Source organism: Nicotiana tomentosiformis, chromosome 12 (genome assembly GCF_000390325.3).
Source record: "Nicotiana tomentosiformis chromosome 12, ASM39032v3, whole genome shotgun sequence".
Lineage (NCBI taxonomy): Eukaryota > Viridiplantae > Streptophyta > Magnoliopsida > Solanales > Solanaceae > Nicotiana > Nicotiana tomentosiformis.
The window spans coordinates 131,462,815-131,481,304 of record NC_090823.1 but is presented as its reverse complement, the minus strand read 5'-3'; the positions used below and the strand labels follow the sequence as shown (position 1 = coordinate 131,481,304).

Sequence of the window (18,490 nt, the reverse complement as noted above, 5' to 3'; positions counted from 1 at the left end):
TGTTAGCTATCGTTCCGGTATCAAGCCCATAGGCTTTCAAAAGCATCATTACCTACTCAGAAAAATCGGTCTGATCTCGATAAGCCTTGGCCAGCTCAGCTCAGAGGTCTTTTATTTCCTCCTCTCTCTGCCCTAAGGAAAGTCTAAGGGAGTTCCTCTCGTCAGTAGCACGTTGTAGGTCGGCCGCGTATCGATGCAGCTCATTCTGGGACCGAGAACATTGTTCTCGATGAACTGCCGCTGCCTACAAAGAAACAAGAAGCGAAGTCAACGAAAAACGAACATAAAGATAGTACCGACAAAATAATTTTAAAAGCTCGCCTGATTCAAAGCCTGCCGCAATCCGTGAAAAAGATCTGATTCATCACCGGCACCGGCACCGGCAACGTCCTCAATGCCGGTAAACAGGTCACGAAACGGATCTTCTTCATCGTGAGGCATGTCTAGATCGAGGGCTCCCAGAGCTTGAGCTTCCCGAATCACCCCTGCGGAAAAAGCGGGAAAGGTAGGCGAATCCTCGATCGCTGCTGCCCCAAATGACTCGCTTGGAGCGTTCCCCTCGGTTCGGAGGGGTTCGAGGGGCTCTTCGATCACCTGTCGGTTGACTCCGATGAGATGCGTCTTCGATATCCGATAGTTCGGGGACTCTACCCGAATCTTTCTCCGGTATATCTTCAATTCGAGGCGGAGCCTCATAGAGCATCATCGATCCAACCGGCGATGAGGCATCAGTGGTTCTCTTCGTTCGGACCGCCAGCGCGGACTCATTGTTCTCTTCTTCTTCTTCTTCTTCATCTTCATCCCTTAGATGCAGAACGGATTCCACGGTCAAAGGAATGGCATTCTTGTTCGGCTTATGAGCCGTCCTCTTCTTCAGTTTTGGATATTCGGGAACCAAGGCTCTCTTCCTTTTATTTTCCTTCACCGGCTTTTGGACAGAGGCCGAAATTTCCTCCTCATTGGACAAGGGCCTCAAGACCGCGTCTTTACCCAAACCTGCATATGGGAAACCTTATAAAAAATATTTTGAAAAACGCCTAGTTCGGATCATCAGAGTCCGAGAAATGAGCTCACCGTGATTTTTGGCCTCCCACCGACCCTTTGACAAATCACGCCATGAGCGCTCGGCGTATGTGGAGGTTGAAACAAGGGCTCGTACCCAGTTCTTGAGATCGATAAGAGAATAAATGAAAGAACAAAATAGAAGCAACAACAAGATCACACTTACGTTTCATATTCCACTCCTCGGGAAAGGGCATCTTTTCAGTCGGAATCAGGTCCTAAGTCCTTACTCGAATGAACCTGCCTATCCAACCCCGGTCCATGTCCTCGTCAATACTCGAGAACAGAGCCTTGGTAGCCCGACGCTGGAGTTTTATTAACCCTCCTCGAAAAAGTCAAGGACGATACAATCGGATAAGATGATCGAGGGTGAACGACATCCCCTCGATTTTACTCACAAAATATCGGATCAGGATAACGATCCGCCACAAAGAAGGATGGACCTGGCCTAGGGTTACCTGATATTGTCGACAGAAGTCAATAATGACGGAATCGAGGGGACCCAAAGTGAAAGGGTAAGTATACACCTTCAAAAACCCTTTCACGTAAGAAGTGATATCTTCGTTAGGGGTAGGAATTATTATTTCTTTTTCACCCCAATTGCAATCCTTCTTTAGCTGATCGAGGTGCTTCTCGGTTATCGAACACATGTACCTCGATACCGGATCACACCGGCCAGGGACCGATGAACCTTTATCAACCTTAAAATCTGAAGTAAGGACACACGCCCCGGGAACACACTCCTCAGGCCGTGGTTCTGCCGGTGTCTCATCGGCGGCACACTGTGAACATGAAGCCTTCCCTTTCTGAGGAATGGTTTGCGATGTTTTCGACATTTTTGAATTCAAAGGTAAGGAATAGAAGAAAGTGATAGAGATTTGGTAGAATTGAAGAGGGGTTTTTTGCGGAAAGAAATCACAGATTTACTGGTAAGTTAGAGAGTACGAAGAAGAACTTGGGAAATTTTGGAAGATAGAAGATGTAAAAGTGGTAAAAGATAAAAGTAAGGGTTATTTATAGGTTCAAGCGATGGCGGTTCAGTATCAGCAGTGGCCGATCGCCGCCTGACATGCATTAAATGCCTTGAAAGACTAAACCGACGGGACAGCTACCAGATGCGTCATGGTCGAACCCGATGGAAACGACAGGATATAATCCGATCGAGTTGTTAAAAATCATATCGTTTCTCGCCACATTCTTTCTGAGAAACGAGGGGACTATCTGTATACGGTCGAAATAGATTTCGGCCTTGGCACTTCCGATCGAGTTCGAACGGTGATTTATCGAAGTAAGATCCCGAAGGGGGAACAAACTAACCTCGAACACGGGGAGGCTGATCCGTGTCGAGTTCGATATCATTATCAAGCTCGAATAAGAATCGAACCATGATGCAGAGTAGACCTATCATGCTAATAATCCAGAGACCAACCAACATTGACCTCGAATCAATTCGAGGGCTCGAACCAAGATCACAAGTTCGAGCCGAAATCAAGCTCAAACCAAAATCGAGGGTTCTAAGCAAGATCGAGCTCGCAGACAAAAGCCATTGCAATCCCACTAAAGAGAATCTTGGCAGAAATTATGAAAAAGCTGACTTATCATGGGTCTCCCACTGAATGTTTATTTTATTATGCTTAGAGCCAAATCCCTCCACTATAAAAGGGTTTGGTTATCATTTCTGTAGGACAAGTTTTTTCTAAGGCTTACATTGTAATAAAAGTGCTATATTCTTCTACAGTAAAAAATCGCTCTTTCAGACTCCTTAAATTGATTCTATTTGTTGAATCCTAAGATTCATTGTTCCTGATAACCTTATCTATTTTTGCATTCTCTCCAATCTACATTTACATTTTTATTTATCCTTGTATTTTGTATTAAGTTACGCCACATATTCTCGAAACTGCGTATAAATTGAACTCTATCCATTTTTCGTCTAAACATGATCATACAAAGTAATTATAATAAGTGCATTAGACTTCACCTCACAAGTCTGAATGTTATATAATTAATAAAGAAAACGATGATCGCTAATGGTGTCAACGAGCTAGGTAAAAGTTAGTCCGTATATTTTATTTTAGATGATAGCGTTCGACTGAACAAGACAAACTATAAGTTAGTCCTTGACAACAGTGTTCGATGGAACTCAATATTAAGAAAAACGACTTTTGCCATATCAACTACTAGTAGTAAATAATAGTGCCAAAAGACTAAAAAATAAGTTATAGTGCTACAACGTATCAAAAAGAAGGTGCAATGTAAAATGAAATCACCAAAGTACAGTATAGTATGACATATACGCCCATTACAAATTACTCACTAAAATTCTCAGTAAATAATGATAATATTTACAAAGGAATTTAGTCAATAATGATAATATTTACATTATCAAAAAGCAATTCAAACCCATTGCTAATCCTAAAAATCACTTCATATCCTACCTAATACATGCAGTGAAAAAACTAATGAAAGAAAAGAACATCTTAAGGCACAGCGTTGGCTAGCCCTACTTCTGGATATCTACCAAGCAAATTGGCTGCAATCAAACTCACATCCTCTAAACCAACTCCAATACACAAAGAATTATTACTGCTAGGAGCAGAGTTAACAGAGACAGAATCACCGGCTTGGAACGCGTCGAAGCAACTGTCACTACTCACTGAAACCCTGACATTTGGACCATCCTTGCATTTTCCCATGCATTTGCACCCCGAAACTGCAGCTTCAATCCCAACCATCTGCTGAAATTTCTCTAATATCGCCCCAGCGCCTGATCTCTTGCATTTACCGCCCATACATACTTCAATCTTCTTCGTACCCGCTGTTGTTGTTGTAGCAGCTACAGCTGCATTAGGGCTGCTGCCTACATTGCCAATGTAGCGGTCACTAGCTTCCAAGCAGCGTTCCTCATTTTGATCTAAAATAGTAGGGACTGGAACTACTAGACTCGTCTTCCCCTCTATTGAGTCCTCGTTGGAAATTGATGATTTGCTTGAGATCTCTACTGATGTATCCACTTCCGGATTTTGAGTCCGAGGCTCAATCATATGATTCTCTATTGTTGATGTTGCATTCTCGAGTGCACGTTCACATGCCTCGGGTATTGTTTGGGCAAGAGATTCTATTTTTAGGCTTTTCATGTCAACCAAATTTTGACATTCATCATCACTTGATTCCGAAGAAGAGCTTGAAGATGATGACATTTCACGGTTCGTTATACCTTGTACTAGACTTGCTCCTTTCATTTTCACGAGTGCTTTTTCTTCTTTTCTTTTCCTCTTCAACTCCTTCTCCTCTGCCTTTAGCTGTTGAAGTTGTCCTAACAATAGCTCCGCTGTTTCCTGAATAGAGAAGAAACGCAACATAAATAAACTTGAAAATAAATTTGCCATATAGTTCTAACTTATTTACTACCAAGAATAGAAATGAAAGAAATTGTATTAATATATGGTTAATCATCTATTTGCACTTCCATCTAACTCAGTGCATGCAATTTGTGTGCCCATTAACTAGTCTAAATCTAATCTAATGAAACTAAACTGGTCGATTCGAGCAATTGATTGAGCAGAATTATATTTTGGGGTATTAAACTATGAAGATCAATATCTAACAGAATTATATATGTTAGATATTGAATCTAACTTAGTTTTTCGCGTGTTTACTTTTTTCATTTTTTGAATCCCTTTGATGAAAATACCACTTATGTCGTTGGGTGTCAAGTACCAAATGAGTAAGCTAAATCTACAATTTTAGATTTGTAGATCCAGAGACAACATAGGTGCAAAACTAGGTTTGAACTTACTAAAATTATATATTTGTATACTAATATATATTGCTCAAACCTGAACACCAACAAAAAAATGATCATCTCACAAGATCAGTTAACTTCTGATTTGCTACAACAAACAAGACAATAACTATACACAGATTGAATAATTGCACTAACTTAATTTAAACAAATAAGACAATAACAACACAATTCAAATTTGAGAAATACAGAAAATTAAATCATTAAATACTTACCGAAATAGTCTTCCCTTGAACTTGATCAACCAAACCAATATCAGAACCAAAACCAAATCCCATCTTAGTCAAATTAGACAAATCCCTAGACAAACCCTTAAGCAATTTCATCTTCTTCTTCGTCTTTTTCAACGCCACGTCATTCTCTTTGTTCTTCTCTTTCTTCCCACACCTAATAATCCTACTACTACCTCTACCAGAAGAATTATAATACTCCAAATAACCCTCATCTTTAAACCCAGAAACCATTAACTTTTTCGATTTCAAACTTCCCCTAATTTCTGTAAAACTTAACATGGACAGTTTTGAACTAGAAGAGTTATGGTGAAAACGGTTGATGTTAACTCCGGCACCGGCGCCGGTGACGGAAGGAAATCGGCGCAAAACTCCGGTAGAGGTTTCCATTTTGATATAGACGCTGAAGTTCTTTTGATTGAGCTTCACCGTCAAACCGAACAAAGATTTTGGTTTTTATATACAAAAGAATTGTTCCTTGTTCGAAGAAATAAAGGAGAAGTTTCACTAACTGTATTTATGACACGCGGAAGATATTGGTTGGTTGATGCTTACGTGGCAGCAAATTTGTGCTTTGCGCAGGTGAGCTTGCTAACATTTTCGGTTACCCACGTTTTTCCTTCTTCCCGCCACGCTTTTTTCTTATGTTTAGGACCGTCAGATTGTTTTTATTAAAATCTACGGCTACGATTATGCCTTGTGTAAGACACGTGGAATGCTTGATGATTTACGTGGCAATTGCTATTTTTACTTCTTTTCTTTTTCTTTTTCTTTTTCTTTTTCTTGCTTCTTTGGTTGTGATATTAATAACAAGAAATTGTAAAGTGGGAACATAAGTTTAACTATAATTTCTTAATAGTGAGACGTAGTGATAAATATGATTCAAACTTTGAAAGATTAATAATATGATTAAAATTATTAATAAAATATATTTAAAAGGAAATAGAGATATGGTATTTTTTTTTATTTTGAGTGTCCAAAAAGTAGTTTTGTGTCAAGCTTTATTGGGGATTGAAATTTCAAACAATAACCATATTAACTTATTAAATTCTTTTATTTTCTAAAATAAGATACGCTCTTATATATACTTTGTCGACTTCGAAAAGTGATCCACATCTCACATAGATGGTAATGAGTCTCCTGTTTCAACTTTCGTAAGAGAAACACGGCTTAATCCCGATCTCTACCTCAAAAATAGGAGGCAATAATAGAGTGAATTCATCATAGAGTACTCCACCACGAACAGCTAAAGCACGCTTACTCAATCGTCAATCTTCAGCCCAAAGCTTACATATACAACCAAGTGTCTTTTAGCATCTGCCAAGTCACTGAATTGTGGCTTCAGGTAGTCCTTTTTCCCAACTTCAATCAACACACACAAAAAAAAAAAACAAAAAAAAAAACGTTACTTTAGAAGCAAGAAAATAATCTCTCTCTTTTTCTTTTTCTTTTCTTTTAAGTTTAGGTTAGTATTTCATATCCTCATCAGTTGTCATCCCTTCTTACGAAATCTTTGCTTGGACGACTTAAGAATTCCCCAAATTTGGAAAGAATTAGTCTTTTCCTTAATCAAAATTTAAAATTATTACATTTTTTTCTTTAATTAGTTTCCTTAACTATTTTAAGAAAAATAAATATTACTTTTACAATTAAAAACTAAAATAGGAGTGAGGTTAAAGTTGTGAAGAATTAATCCAAATAACCAACCACTTAATCTTTTAAACTAAAAATAACTGGTAAATATATAACGGCTAGAAAAGGTAAACAATTAATTTGACCGGCTATTGGTATAACAATCTAAAAGGTCCCAGAAACATAGAAAATAAATAGCACCACAGAAGCAATAACGACTGATAGGAGGGATTGGAAATAGAGTCTGAGGATTGTAATTTCATTTGAATTTAGGTTTTGTGTACTAACAATATTTAGATTCGTTTACACTATCAGGTTACATTAGTAAACAATAACAAATAATTCTCCATATCATGTCGGATCTAGTGACCTGAAAAGATAGAATGATAACAAAAAATTTCAATGTCAAAAAAGAATTGACATTGTTACTATTAAATACATACATCCTTCGTTTCAATTTATGTGTCACACTTTCCTTATTACTTTGTTCTTAAAAGAACGACACGCTTCTATATTCAAAAAAATAATTTAATTTACCCATTTTACCCTTAATGAGAAGCTTTTTATAGTCATACAAATATTATGGCTCTACCAACTTTTACCTTTTAAGTTTTTGAGACCACAAATTTTAAAAGCTTTCTTCTTTTTTTTTCCTCTGAAACTCGGTGTCAAGTCAAACTACGTCACATAAATTGAGAGGGAGAATCATTTGAAGTACAAGGTTGTAGCCCTGTCTTCTACCTTCCATTCTCCTACTAGTCAAAGGTCCAAGCAATCCCAAAAGCTATTATAACAGAAAAGAGAGAAGGATTGATGCTTCATTCCTCCATGAGAAAGAAAGAATATGGAATACTCCATTAATAATAGCACAATATGTCAAACAAAGGAGAGAATGAAAGAGATTAAGAAATTGTAGTTCCCTTGTCCAACATTACATTTCCAACTACCTTAGTACTGCTTTGTTAGAAATAGCAGGTGCGTGATGAAATAGTCGATGTAGGCATAAACTAGACTAGATACCATTGAGCAGTCTGGTGCACGAAGCATCCCGCGTTCACATAGGATTCGGGGAAGGGCCGCACCCCAACGGGTTATGATGTAGGTAGCCTACCTTGATACATACAAGCATCAATGGCTGATTTCACGGCTCGAACCCGTAACCTATAGGTCACACGAAGACAACTTTACCGTTGTTGCAAGCTCCCTTATGGTCTAGACACCATTATTATATTAAAAACATGTACTACTTCATAGTGCTAGTAGACTTTGATACTAGAGAAGCATAAATACCATCCTCTCTATTAACCAAAGTTTCATGATTTCCTTTTTCAACAATGGCACCATCTTTCATTACTGCAATAACATCAGCTCCTTTAATTGTGGAAAGCCTATGAGCCACCACAACTGTAGTTCTGCCTTCCCTTACTCTATCAAGTGCATCTTGAACCACTTTCTCAGACTCAGAATCAAGTGCACTTGTGGCCTCATCTAGTAGTAGTATCTTTGGACACTTCACTATTGCTCTTGCAATTGCAACTCTCTGCTTTTGTCCACCAGATAGTTGTATTCCTCTTTCACCAACTAATGTGTCATAGCCCTACAAATCAAGGCAAAGAAGAGAACAACTTACTAGAGTTGTTAAGAGTCAAAGGACATAGATAAAGTCTATGTTACATGATTCTTTTATATGTCTTGACATACGCGAGTTGAACGGCTGTGACTTAAGATATTCGTGCAAATTCTTCAAAATACACTTAAAGCTAGAAAAACTCCATGTATTCGTATTTTATTTATACAGGTAACGAATCCATGTAACATAGGATAGAATGCAATGTCGTATGCAGGATTTTGCAGAAGCAATGTCGGCCTATTGTCACAATTAATCTTGTAAGTAGGTTTGGTCTAGAACTATGATGGTTTTAAAGTTCTACTTCATGTCCAAGATTGATATTCAGTCTATTATATATATATATATATATATATATATATATATATATATATACACATATAATGTATAAAAAATAAATATAATGTCATATGACATAATGCAATGTCGTATGCAGGATTTTGCAAAAGCAGTGTCGGCCTATTGTCACAATTCATCTTGTAAGTAGGTTTGGTCTAGAACTATGATGGTTTAAAGTTCTACGTCATGTCCAAGATTAATATTCGGTCTATTGTATATATACATATTATTTTTTGAATTTTTTTTTATTTACACACACACAAAAATCGAACCAATATCGGATGACACCCCTTAGGGTGTATGTGAACTTACACACAAGAAAGGTGACCAAGAACCTATTTAGTGAATCTTATCAAGAAAAAAGGACATCCCGGCGCACGAAGCTCCCGCTATACGCGGGATCTGCAAGAGACTGTTTTCACCGCTCGAATCTGTGACCTCCTGTCTCATGGCAGAAACTTTACTAGCTACACCAAGACTCCCCTTGTAACAAGCTAGAATTTCATTCCATAAAAAGTTACCTGTTGTAAGCCACTGATGAAGTTGTGAGCATTGGCTAACTCAGCAGCAGCTAATATTTCTGCTTCAGTGGCATCACCTTCCTTTCCATATGCTATGTTAGCTCTGATTGTGTCATTGAACAATATAGGCTCCTGACTTACCAGTCCCATTTGCTGTCTCAGCCATTTCACCTTCAGCTTTTGAATTTCTATTCCATCTAATGTGATTAGGCCTGAATCAGGATCATAAAATCTTTGCAACAAAGATATAACTGTTGATTTTCCACTCCCACTTTCTCCTACTAGCGCAACCGTCTAGCATAAAAAAATACATTTTTTACATCAGAATCATTGACAAATCGCGTCATAAGACCGCAAAAAAATGATTATGAGAATAATGCATTAGAATTTACCTCTCCAGAGCTAATGATTAGGCATAGATCTTTTAGAACTTGAGCCTCAGGTCTACTTGGATAATTAAAACTGACATGTTGAAACTCAATATTTCCCTTCACATTGTCTAATATCATTCCTGAGTTATCACTTGAGTCTATCTTGGATTGTCTGTCAAGAAGTGCAAAGATAGAAGATGCACCACTTTTGGCTTTGGTGGAATCAGGAGCGAGTCCACCTGATTGAGAAATCGCGGTTGCTGTCAAGCTAAGACCATAGAAAACCTGAAACTCAGAACTAGGAAAATTAAAACAACAAAGAGAAGAAACTTAAAATACAAATCTTATCTTTAGCTCACAAGACTTACCCGAAAAACCTCAGCAAATGTAACCTTACCGGACTCAATCAATCGAGCACCAGCATAAAAGCTGGCAGCATAGACAGAATACAAGCAGAACATTGAAAAACCAAATCCTGCACCACTCAATAATCCTTCTTTTATTCCAGCTCTAACCGGTTCTTCACATTTTCTTTTGTATAATTGCACCACTTTCTCTTCAGCAGAGAAAGAAGCCACTGTTCTGATACTTCCAACTGCTTCACTGGCAACTCGACTTGCATCCTCGTATAATTTCTGCGAAATATTTCACTTACATTAAGAAAACTGATGTTGTAACTTTTCGTTAGTACAGAAGTTTGGAGCTAACCTTAGCATCAGCACCGAAACCACTAACGTATTTCATGTGAAGATATCCATTTAATCCAATTAGAGGCACCATAACTATCATTATGAGTGCCAATTGCCAGCTTGCTTCAAGTCCTATAACTAAACCAGCTATAGCTGTTGACGTATTCTGCACAACCAAAGCAAGTGATTCTCCAACCATACCTCGCACAGATGCTGCATCTGTAGATAGTCGGGTGCCAATTGCTCCAATGGAGTTCTCCTTTCTGTCGAACCAACTTATATCCATGTAAACTACTTTCTCGAAGCACATTAAGCGAATCCGCTTAATTAACTTACATCCTGCTACAGCAAACAAGAATGTCCTCAAGGGTGTTGCTAGTAAAGAAGCCAATCCTAGACCGACAAATATCAATGACCAAAATCTTGAATGCTTTCTGAGTTCATGAGCTGGCTCATAGAAAGTCTTGATAACATTAGAAAGAAGTACACCAAAAATAGGTAGTATTATAGCATTGACCACTGCAGCTATACAACCAAGTAATAATTCTGGAATCTCTGGTTTGTTCATAAATGCCAAGCGACAAAGTGCGTTGTCTTTACCCTTTTTCAGTACGGCTGTTGTTGAATTAAGATCATGGCATTCCCTAACTTCTTTCTCTGCTGCACTAACTGGAATGGACAATGAATGATGGCTACTATTCTCGATCCTGAACGAGCCTCCACTTACTGATCGTGTTAGGATATTCTGCTTATTTGGTTTCTTTTCAGGTGTTAGGACTATCTCTTCCTTGTCCAGTTCATTTGAATCTTGTTCTCCTGAATATTTGCTAAGCTCTTGCAACTGTATAAGCTGAACATATGCTCCTTCCCTATTTTGCAGCAGTTCCTTGTGGGAACCTGAAAGTTTGAAAAGGATAAGAAATTAGTAATCATACATATTTTGCTATCATTTCTGTTCCGTACCGTTGGTTTTAGGGTTAGTCTGTTAGTTTTTCTTGTCTTAGGTTGCTAGTAGTTCATGTTGTTTTCCTATTTATCTTTCGCCTCGGTTTCTTAGTATTTTGTTGTTGTTACAGCTTGTTGCTACTGTTTCCTTTTGTTGTTATTATCTTTCTGGCCCTCTTTGTTGATATTGCTTGTTTCTACTGTTTCTTTTAATTTTCTTGAGCCGAGGGTCTATCGAAAACAGTTTTTCTACCTTTCCAAGGTAGGGGTAAGGCCTGCGCACACACTACCCTCCCCAGACCCTACTTGTGGGATTTCACTGGGTGGTTGTTGTTGTACATTTTTGCTATCATCTTTATAATTACATTCATTTAAATGAACTAGCTAATAATCTTGAATCCGGTGTACTGGAAAAGATAGTATATGTGACACAAACCTTTTTCAATGATCTTTCCCTCTTGGATTACAGCTATTGTGTCTGCATTCTTTACTGTACTCAGGCGATGCGCAACAATAACTGTAGTTCGGTTAATCATGACATTGTCCAATGTCTCTTGAACAATCCTCTCAGATTCTGCATCAAGAGCACTTGTAGCTTCATCCAAAAGTAGAATTTTGGGATCCTTTAGTATTGCTCTTGCAATAGCAATTCTTTGCTTTTGGCCTCCCGACAGCTGACTTCCGTGATCGCCAACTCTGGTGTCTAGTCCCTGAATTAGAAGAAACAATGGACAAAGCTAATCTTTCTAAGTAGCAAGAAGAAAATTAGATCTCAAAGTAGAGACTGAAATAAAACAACTCCAAAGTCTAAAGCCTGACCTGAGGTAAATTATCAATAAACTTGGAAGCATTGGCAAGTTGAACAGCAGCTTTAATTTCTGCAAGAGTTGCATCGTCCTTCCCATAGGCGATATTATCCTTTATTGTTGAACCAAACAGCACAGGTTCTTGGCTAACAAGCCCGATCTTTCCCCTGATCCACCTAAGCTGAAATTCTTTGATATTTATACTGTCAATCAGAACTTCACCAGCCTGTGGATCATAGAACCTCACTATTAGACTTATCACTGTCGATTTTCCACTTCCACTTCGCCCTACTAGAGCTGTTGTTGTTCCCTTTGGTATCGACAGAGAAAAACCGCTAAATATGCTCTCCTGTGGTCTTGCTGGATAACAGAAATAAATGTCCTTAAGTTCAATGTCACCACTAATGTCATGAAGTTTCTGTCCATTCATATCATAAGGATCTATAGCCGGCTTTCTGTTTATCGTCTCAAACATTTTAAATGCTGCAGCCTTTCCAGCAGCAAATGCGCGCAAGCATGGAGAAGCATATCCTAAAGAACTGAGATTAAGAGAAGAAAAAGGAACAAAGGAGTTAAAAAGACAAATGACATTAAGGCTTAGTAATATCGGTGTCATCAATACATGTGGAACTGTGTGGTTTCGTATGCCATATGTGCCATTCGTTTGCAAAGAGTTTTGGATGTTAGATGAAGAAAGCTCCAAGTAAAAGAAGCGAAACATACAAAGAAAAGGCAGAACGGAACCTACAAGGAGCCAGTTAGTGTAGCCATAATGACATTCATTACATCTCCTCCAGTATAGTTATGGTCCAAAATCATTTTTGCACCATACCATATAGCTAAAGCATAACTTGTATAGAAGACAAACATAAAAACACCGAATCCGAGCCCTGAAGCCAAACCCTCTTGTACACCAGAATGATAAGCTTTGTTTAGAGAACTTTGATATTCAGAAATAGCTCTTCTCTCTCCCGTATACGATGCAACCTGAATAAAAAATCAAGCCGGTTGGTGAATAAAAACTTATGAAACAGTTGAAAAGTAAATAAGAAAAATGATTCTTCCCAACTTTTCATACAGTTTTAATTGAGCTTATTGTCTGTTCAACCACAGTTGCAGCTTCTGAATAATGAGTCTGTGCGCGTGATGCTAGCTTTGCCAGAAGGATAGTCAAGACAGCAGAAGAGATGACAAGTGGAGGAACTGAAGATAACATGACCAACGATAGACGCCACCCCTTAATAAAAGCTATTACAAATCCTCCAAAGAATGTAGCTGATACCTGAATAAATTTGCCAACCTGCAGTTTAATGTGAATAGAGTTCATGCTAAATCTTCTAGATATATCAAATGGTAATGATGTACATAGCTTTTTCTTTCAGAATACCTTTTCGCCGATGGCGTCTTGTATAGTAAGAGTATCACTACACAGGCTTTCAATAATCACACCAGTGTTAGTCTTCTGATCAAAAAAGCCAATATCTTGTCTTAGTACTGTTCTCAGGTACAAGTATCTAATTCGAGCAGCCTGTCTTTCGCTTGTGACTGTCCAGCAAGACACCTCTGAAAAGATGCTAACGTAAGTACTGAGTTATTTCACTTAAAGAGAAACTAAACCACTTTAACAATGGCATGCAAAATAGAAACAGGTATATCAGTCTGGTAGTTAAAAATACTTACGCGTAAATGTAGCAAGACCTGAACCGAAAGCCAGATACATGAATTTAAGGGCTACCTGAAAAAAGCATGACACAAGAGGAAGCAATAAAATGATATACCACTCTGAAATAGTACTCTATGGTAGTGGCGTAGCCAACCCTTCATCGAAAAACTGTACAGTGTATATAGAAACTTATATATTGTGTATAAAGGTCAAAAGTTATTTTTCATGTGTGTATATCAAATTTTGAACACCCTTCGCGAAATTACTGGCTTCGCGCCTATGGTTGAGCTTAAAAAAGGTATAACAAAGCTTGTACCTTAGAAACTTTACTAACAATTTTTCCGTTATCCACGGTCATTCCAAAGGAATCAACTATCTCCCCAAAAAATACAGCCATCAGGGGAAAGCAGATTCCACTACCAACAGCTGTGATCATACCGATAACCATCAATGCATGATCTATGGTGTCCGCAAAGGCGAACAGCTTATAGTATGGAACTTCTTCAGCAGCAGCAGCAGCCTCTTTCTGCTTTTTAGTCTTGTCCGATTCTCGTGTAAAAGTAGAACCTTCTGAGGATTCTAAGACTCTAGTTTCCCTGTTATCGATGCCTGTTTCGATAGAATTCTCTTCTGCCATCACTCAACTGCAGCCTGATTTTCCAACTATTTACTACCCTGTAAGCAAGAATCAGCAACTGCTATAGTCGACACGGGAATTTATTCAAATGAAGAGAGATTGATATGTAGATCAGAAAAACTGCAATCTGTTGAACTACACATCTGAAAGCTTAAAACATTAGCAAGTGACTAATGAGCAATCAGAATTATCAACATTACTACATAAACTGTGACTCTAGAATTATTGTCAATACTCCTGAAAAAACTGAAAAGAATGCCTTACTAGTTTTTACTCATGCAACTTGCTGCTGCTGATCAGTCAGGAAAAAGACATAGAGAACAATAACCACTCTCTTGTATTAATAGGCATTCAGGTGGACTTCAGATAATGCCATAGAAAATGATGCTTTTAGATATACAAAGATATATCATTCCCTACTGTTCAGACATAATATAATTAATTAAGTCAAAAGTACGTTATATCTAATAGTTTAAGCTTTTGAATGAGATAGTAAACATGGTATTCACATATTGCCAGCAAGTTAAGAAAAAAAAGAAGAAGAAATGTCTTCACGTATTTGATTCATGAAAAAGAATCAGGCACAAACATGAGGATGTGTGTTGAGAGTTAATATATAATATAATTACCACTAAAGGATGTGGTGCAACAGATGGAGCTGCTCTTCCCTTAACTAGAGTTCTCGAGTTCGAGCCCTAGGTATGGAAAAATCTTTGGTAGGGAGCGCTTTCCTCCGAATGGGGCCTTACGCGGCGCGAATCCGGATATAGTCGGGCTCCGATGCGGGTACCAGACACCGGGTGAGAAAAATATATATAATATAATTAAGTTAATTAAAAGTGTGCTCATCGCAAACTTCAACATGATATCAAAGCAAGCAAAATGTCTTTAAGTTCATATTTCACTGCCACAAAAAGATAATATTTCCACGTGTTCGACCCCGAAAAAGAGTCAGTCCAACACATGAGGGGGCGTGTTGATACATACTAATATAATTAAATTAAAAGTTTGTTATCTCTAACATCTTAAACTTATGAATGAGATTGTCGCACACTTAATCACCTACAAGGGATAAATGCAAAACTATTAAATAATCCACACTGATATCAAGTCAAATAGCTTTTGGAACTTAAAAAAATACTTTGGTAGCGCCACAATGACGCTCAAATCATCTGCAGATGGCATAAAATCCGTTTATATATCCTCCAAAATGATTTAATTCCTTAGACAAATCGTCACAAAAAGTACCAATCATTCAGTTATTTAATTAAACACTTGTACGGAGTTCTAATTCTTAATTAAAATTCAAGCTCAAAGCGTCATTCTTGAACAGCTTCCGAATGTTTTTTCTGCTAATTAAACACATCATAGTAATTGTTGACAAATACTAAAGACAAATCAGCATCTGGGGTTTCAGTAAACGATGTTGTCAGTCTGCTTTCAATGATTTAATATCGTACAAAAATAAAAACATAACAATTCTTGATGTTTCTAGATGGAAGTACTTTCGAATTGATTAATGTTATAAAGAATATGTCCCATTCAAAAATTCCAATTATGCTTTAAATAACTTCTTAATTAGTATTAGTATATGAAACTTCTTAGTATTAGTATATACTAGGGTTAATTTCACTGATATTCATTGAACTATCTTTCAATTTCACTAAAGTCATATAATTATTTTTTGTCACTTAAAAGTAACTAAACTTTATCATTGTCACTTAAAAGTCATTTTGCCTCAAACCCTTACCATAAATATGACATGGCATTAAATTTTATGATATAAATCCAAAAATAAATGCCACATAAGCTAATATGGGTCATACCCATTTTAGATCTATTTATCCTTTAATGTGATTTGATCCATAATCCAAATGAATTTCGATAAAAAAATATATTAATTCCACATTAGTTTAAAATGATTATCCTATACTACAAAGTTGTGCCTTTTCTGTCACATCACATTCATAATTATTCTATACTAAAATAATCTATGCTAGAACATTCTTATTTTGTTTGTATGCCCCATCCGAGTCATTCATAATTATTCTATACTAAAATAATTATGCTAGAAAATTCTTATTTTGTTTGTATGCCCCATCCGAGTCATTTTAAAATACTATTGTATACAATATTATTTTAGCTTCAGTAGAGTTATAAAATGATTCAGATGGGCATACAAACAAGATATAAATTTTCTAGCATAGATTATTTTAATATAGAATAATTATGAATGTGATGTAACAAAAAAGGCAAAACTTTGTAGTATAGGATAATCATTTTAAACTAATGTGGAATTAATATATTTTTTTATCTAAGTGTCAAGGCATCCATAACGTTGGGATCAATAATGTCGACCGATAAATTAGGATAGCAATTGAAGTATACCGGACTATCAATGAGGTTACTATGAAGGGCACCTAAGAGGGAATCGTCTAACCTTTGTTTACGACTATCTTTATGGGGATATGATGACTCCGAGGTTTAATAGAAGTGATAACCATTATACCGGGAGTTTTGGGGGTTGAGGCTCCTTTACCTATGAAGCTTAAGTCAGTTGATTCAGCTAAATGATTATTATTGGGGAGGGCTTCTTCTTTTAGAGAAAGTTCGTCGTGTGACTTATTATCATAGGAATTAGCCTGCTTGAGGACTTGGTCTATAAGAACATCAAGTTCGACTTTTCCAAGTCTAGATTTTATGTCTCTGATTTCTCTTTTGAGTTCTGCAACCTCATGTCTTAGATCTGAGATTGAAGGCTCAGAAGGTTTATCAAAACGAGACATAATTTATTTCATGCTAATAGGTTAAGATTTTTGAGTTCTAGAAGATAACGTTGTTTGGATTCTTCATCATTAATATGCTGAATGACATTGAAGAGAGCTTCTTTTGAGTCATTAGTTAAAACTCTGACTGTAGATGAGTTATCGCAAGTGCAGAAGGCTTCAGTGCAAATGCATTCACCACCAGATTGACTAGAATCTGAATTATAGGTGACATATTCGTCTGAGGAATGATGGGGTGAGGAATCAGAATAATCTTCTTCAAGGAAAGAGTGAAGCTCCTTTTTTGTATCATCGCTTATTTCAAGAAGATTGATTTTCGTTTTCTTCTTTCTTGATTTTCATTCATTGGCTCTTTGACCAATTTTTCCGTAGTTCCAACACATATCATTGTTAGAATTCTTAGAAGGTCTGCGGAACTCAAGGACATGTTCGGCCTTCCAAATCATATCGAACTGATCCCGGCTGGTGAGGATGTGGTGCAGGTTCATCGCCCTGGATACTGCACTCTATATGCTTATCCCTTCCTCATAGGCTATTTTTCCCCCTCCTTCCATTGGTAGAGGAATTCTACCATCACTACGATGTCTGCTCTACTCAGCTTATGCCATAATTCAAAACAATTATTAGAATATTGACCAAATTTTCCGAGTTGACCGGGGTCGTGCTGACGCTGCATGATTTTGTTCATATCTTCGCCCATAGCTTCTATAGGGGAACGATACTGAATCTTCGCCATCGTGGAGGCAAATATTTGATGTTTAAGACGGACGATAAGGCCAGTCGATAGTTCTTGCTCAAATTTTTCTACGTCAGGACCGAGGACGTGGTGGATAATGTCGATGGCTTTCTCGAAGTGTGGAAATTACAGACGTAAGTGCTCGTTGTGTTTGAATTCTTTTACTTTCTCGGAATTAATTAAAGTAGTTTTCCTTGCCTTGTACCCAACAATCAGCCTCCCCTATTGATCACATGCATTTCTGACTAGGTCGAGCAAATCCCCTCCCCCCCTCCCCCACTCGTAGGGATCCACGACTGGGCGAGCTTCATTAAGAAGTTCATACCGGCTTTTCCTTCGAGAGGTAACTTTTTATATTTGCCCGTGGTCGTTTCATTTTTTGTTATATGCATATTCATTTTGTTGACTTCAATGTTTGTTCCTTTCCCAAATAGGGGGTCTTCTCGTAGGAGCCTGACATCGGTGCCATCCTTTCAGAGGAAGGCTTCTGCCCCTACTATGACTACTGCCGCTTCTGTGCCGACCCCTCTCTCGGTTGCCGCAGTCCAAGATCCCTCCTTCTTTCCGTCCGCTTCTTCCGCTCCTCAACTTTATATTTGCCCGTGGTCGTTTCATTTTTTGTTATACACATATTCATTTTG

The 18,490-nt window shown here is 37.6% G+C and overlaps 2 protein-coding genes across 5 annotated transcripts; both read right to left on the bottom strand.

Moving 5' to 3' along the window:
• Window positions 1-3,364: 3,364 nt before the first annotated feature.
• On the bottom strand, window positions 3,365-5,606 carry LOC104120609 (diacylglycerol O-acyltransferase 3). Its single transcript, XM_009632414.4, has 2 exons — window positions 5,083-5,606; window positions 3,365-4,400 (listed from the first exon to the last, which is right to left on the bottom strand). Exons 1-2 carry the CDS (start codon window positions 5,485-5,487, stop codon window positions 3,543-3,545), a joined length of 1,263 nt encoding a protein of 420 aa, XP_009630709.1. The 5' UTR covers window positions 5,488-5,606; the 3' UTR covers window positions 3,365-3,542.
• A 1,933-nt stretch (window positions 5,607-7,539) lies between these two features.
• On the bottom strand, window positions 7,540-14,692 carry LOC104120608 (ABC transporter B family member 4-like). Of its 4 annotated transcripts, none has more exons than XM_009632408.3 (13): window positions 14,592-14,692; window positions 14,007-14,365; window positions 13,708-13,762; window positions 13,415-13,590; window positions 13,106-13,327; window positions 12,776-13,014; window positions 12,041-12,566; window positions 11,658-11,931; window positions 10,296-11,173; window positions 9,956-10,222; window positions 9,609-9,872; window positions 9,217-9,510; window positions 7,540-8,326 (listed from the first exon to the last, which is right to left on the bottom strand). In XM_009632408.3, the coding sequence occupies exons 2-13, from the start codon at window positions 14,325-14,327 to the stop codon at window positions 7,973-7,975; spliced, it is 3,870 nt and encodes a 1,289-aa protein (XP_009630703.1). In that variant the 5' UTR covers window positions 14,328-14,365; window positions 14,592-14,692; the 3' UTR covers window positions 7,540-7,972. The 4 variants fall into 4 exon arrangements, with proteins under 4 accessions (XP_009630703.1, XP_070048185.1, XP_070048184.1 ...); XM_070192084.1 differs by having other exon boundaries at window positions 13,106-13,309; XM_070192083.1 differs by lacking the exon at window positions 14,592-14,692 and having other exon boundaries at window positions 14,007-14,571.
• Window positions 14,693-18,490: the final 3,798 nt, after the last annotated feature.

Bases quoted from the DNA above. Each gene is read 5' to 3' on its own strand.
- LOC104120609 (XM_009632414.4), bottom strand. From the start codon at position 5,487: ATGGAAACCTCTACCGGAGTTTTGCGCCGATTTCCTTCCGTCACCGGC. The intron at 4,401-5,082 runs GTAAGTATTTAA...TTCTCTATTCAG, and splicing joins TTCAAGGGAAGACTATTTCG to GAAACAGCGGAGCTATTGTT.
- LOC104120608 (XM_009632408.3), bottom strand. From the start codon at position 14,327: ATGGCAGAAGAGAATTCTATCGAAACAGGCATCGATAACAGGGAAACT. The intron at 13,328-13,414 runs GTATTCTGAAAG...ATTAAACTGCAG, and splicing joins AAGACGCCATCGGCGAAAAG to GTTGGCAAATTTATTCAGGT. The intron at 12,567-12,775 runs GTAGGTTCCGTT...TCTTAATCTCAG, and splicing joins GCTACACTAACTGGCTCCTT to TTCTTTAGGATATGCTTCTC.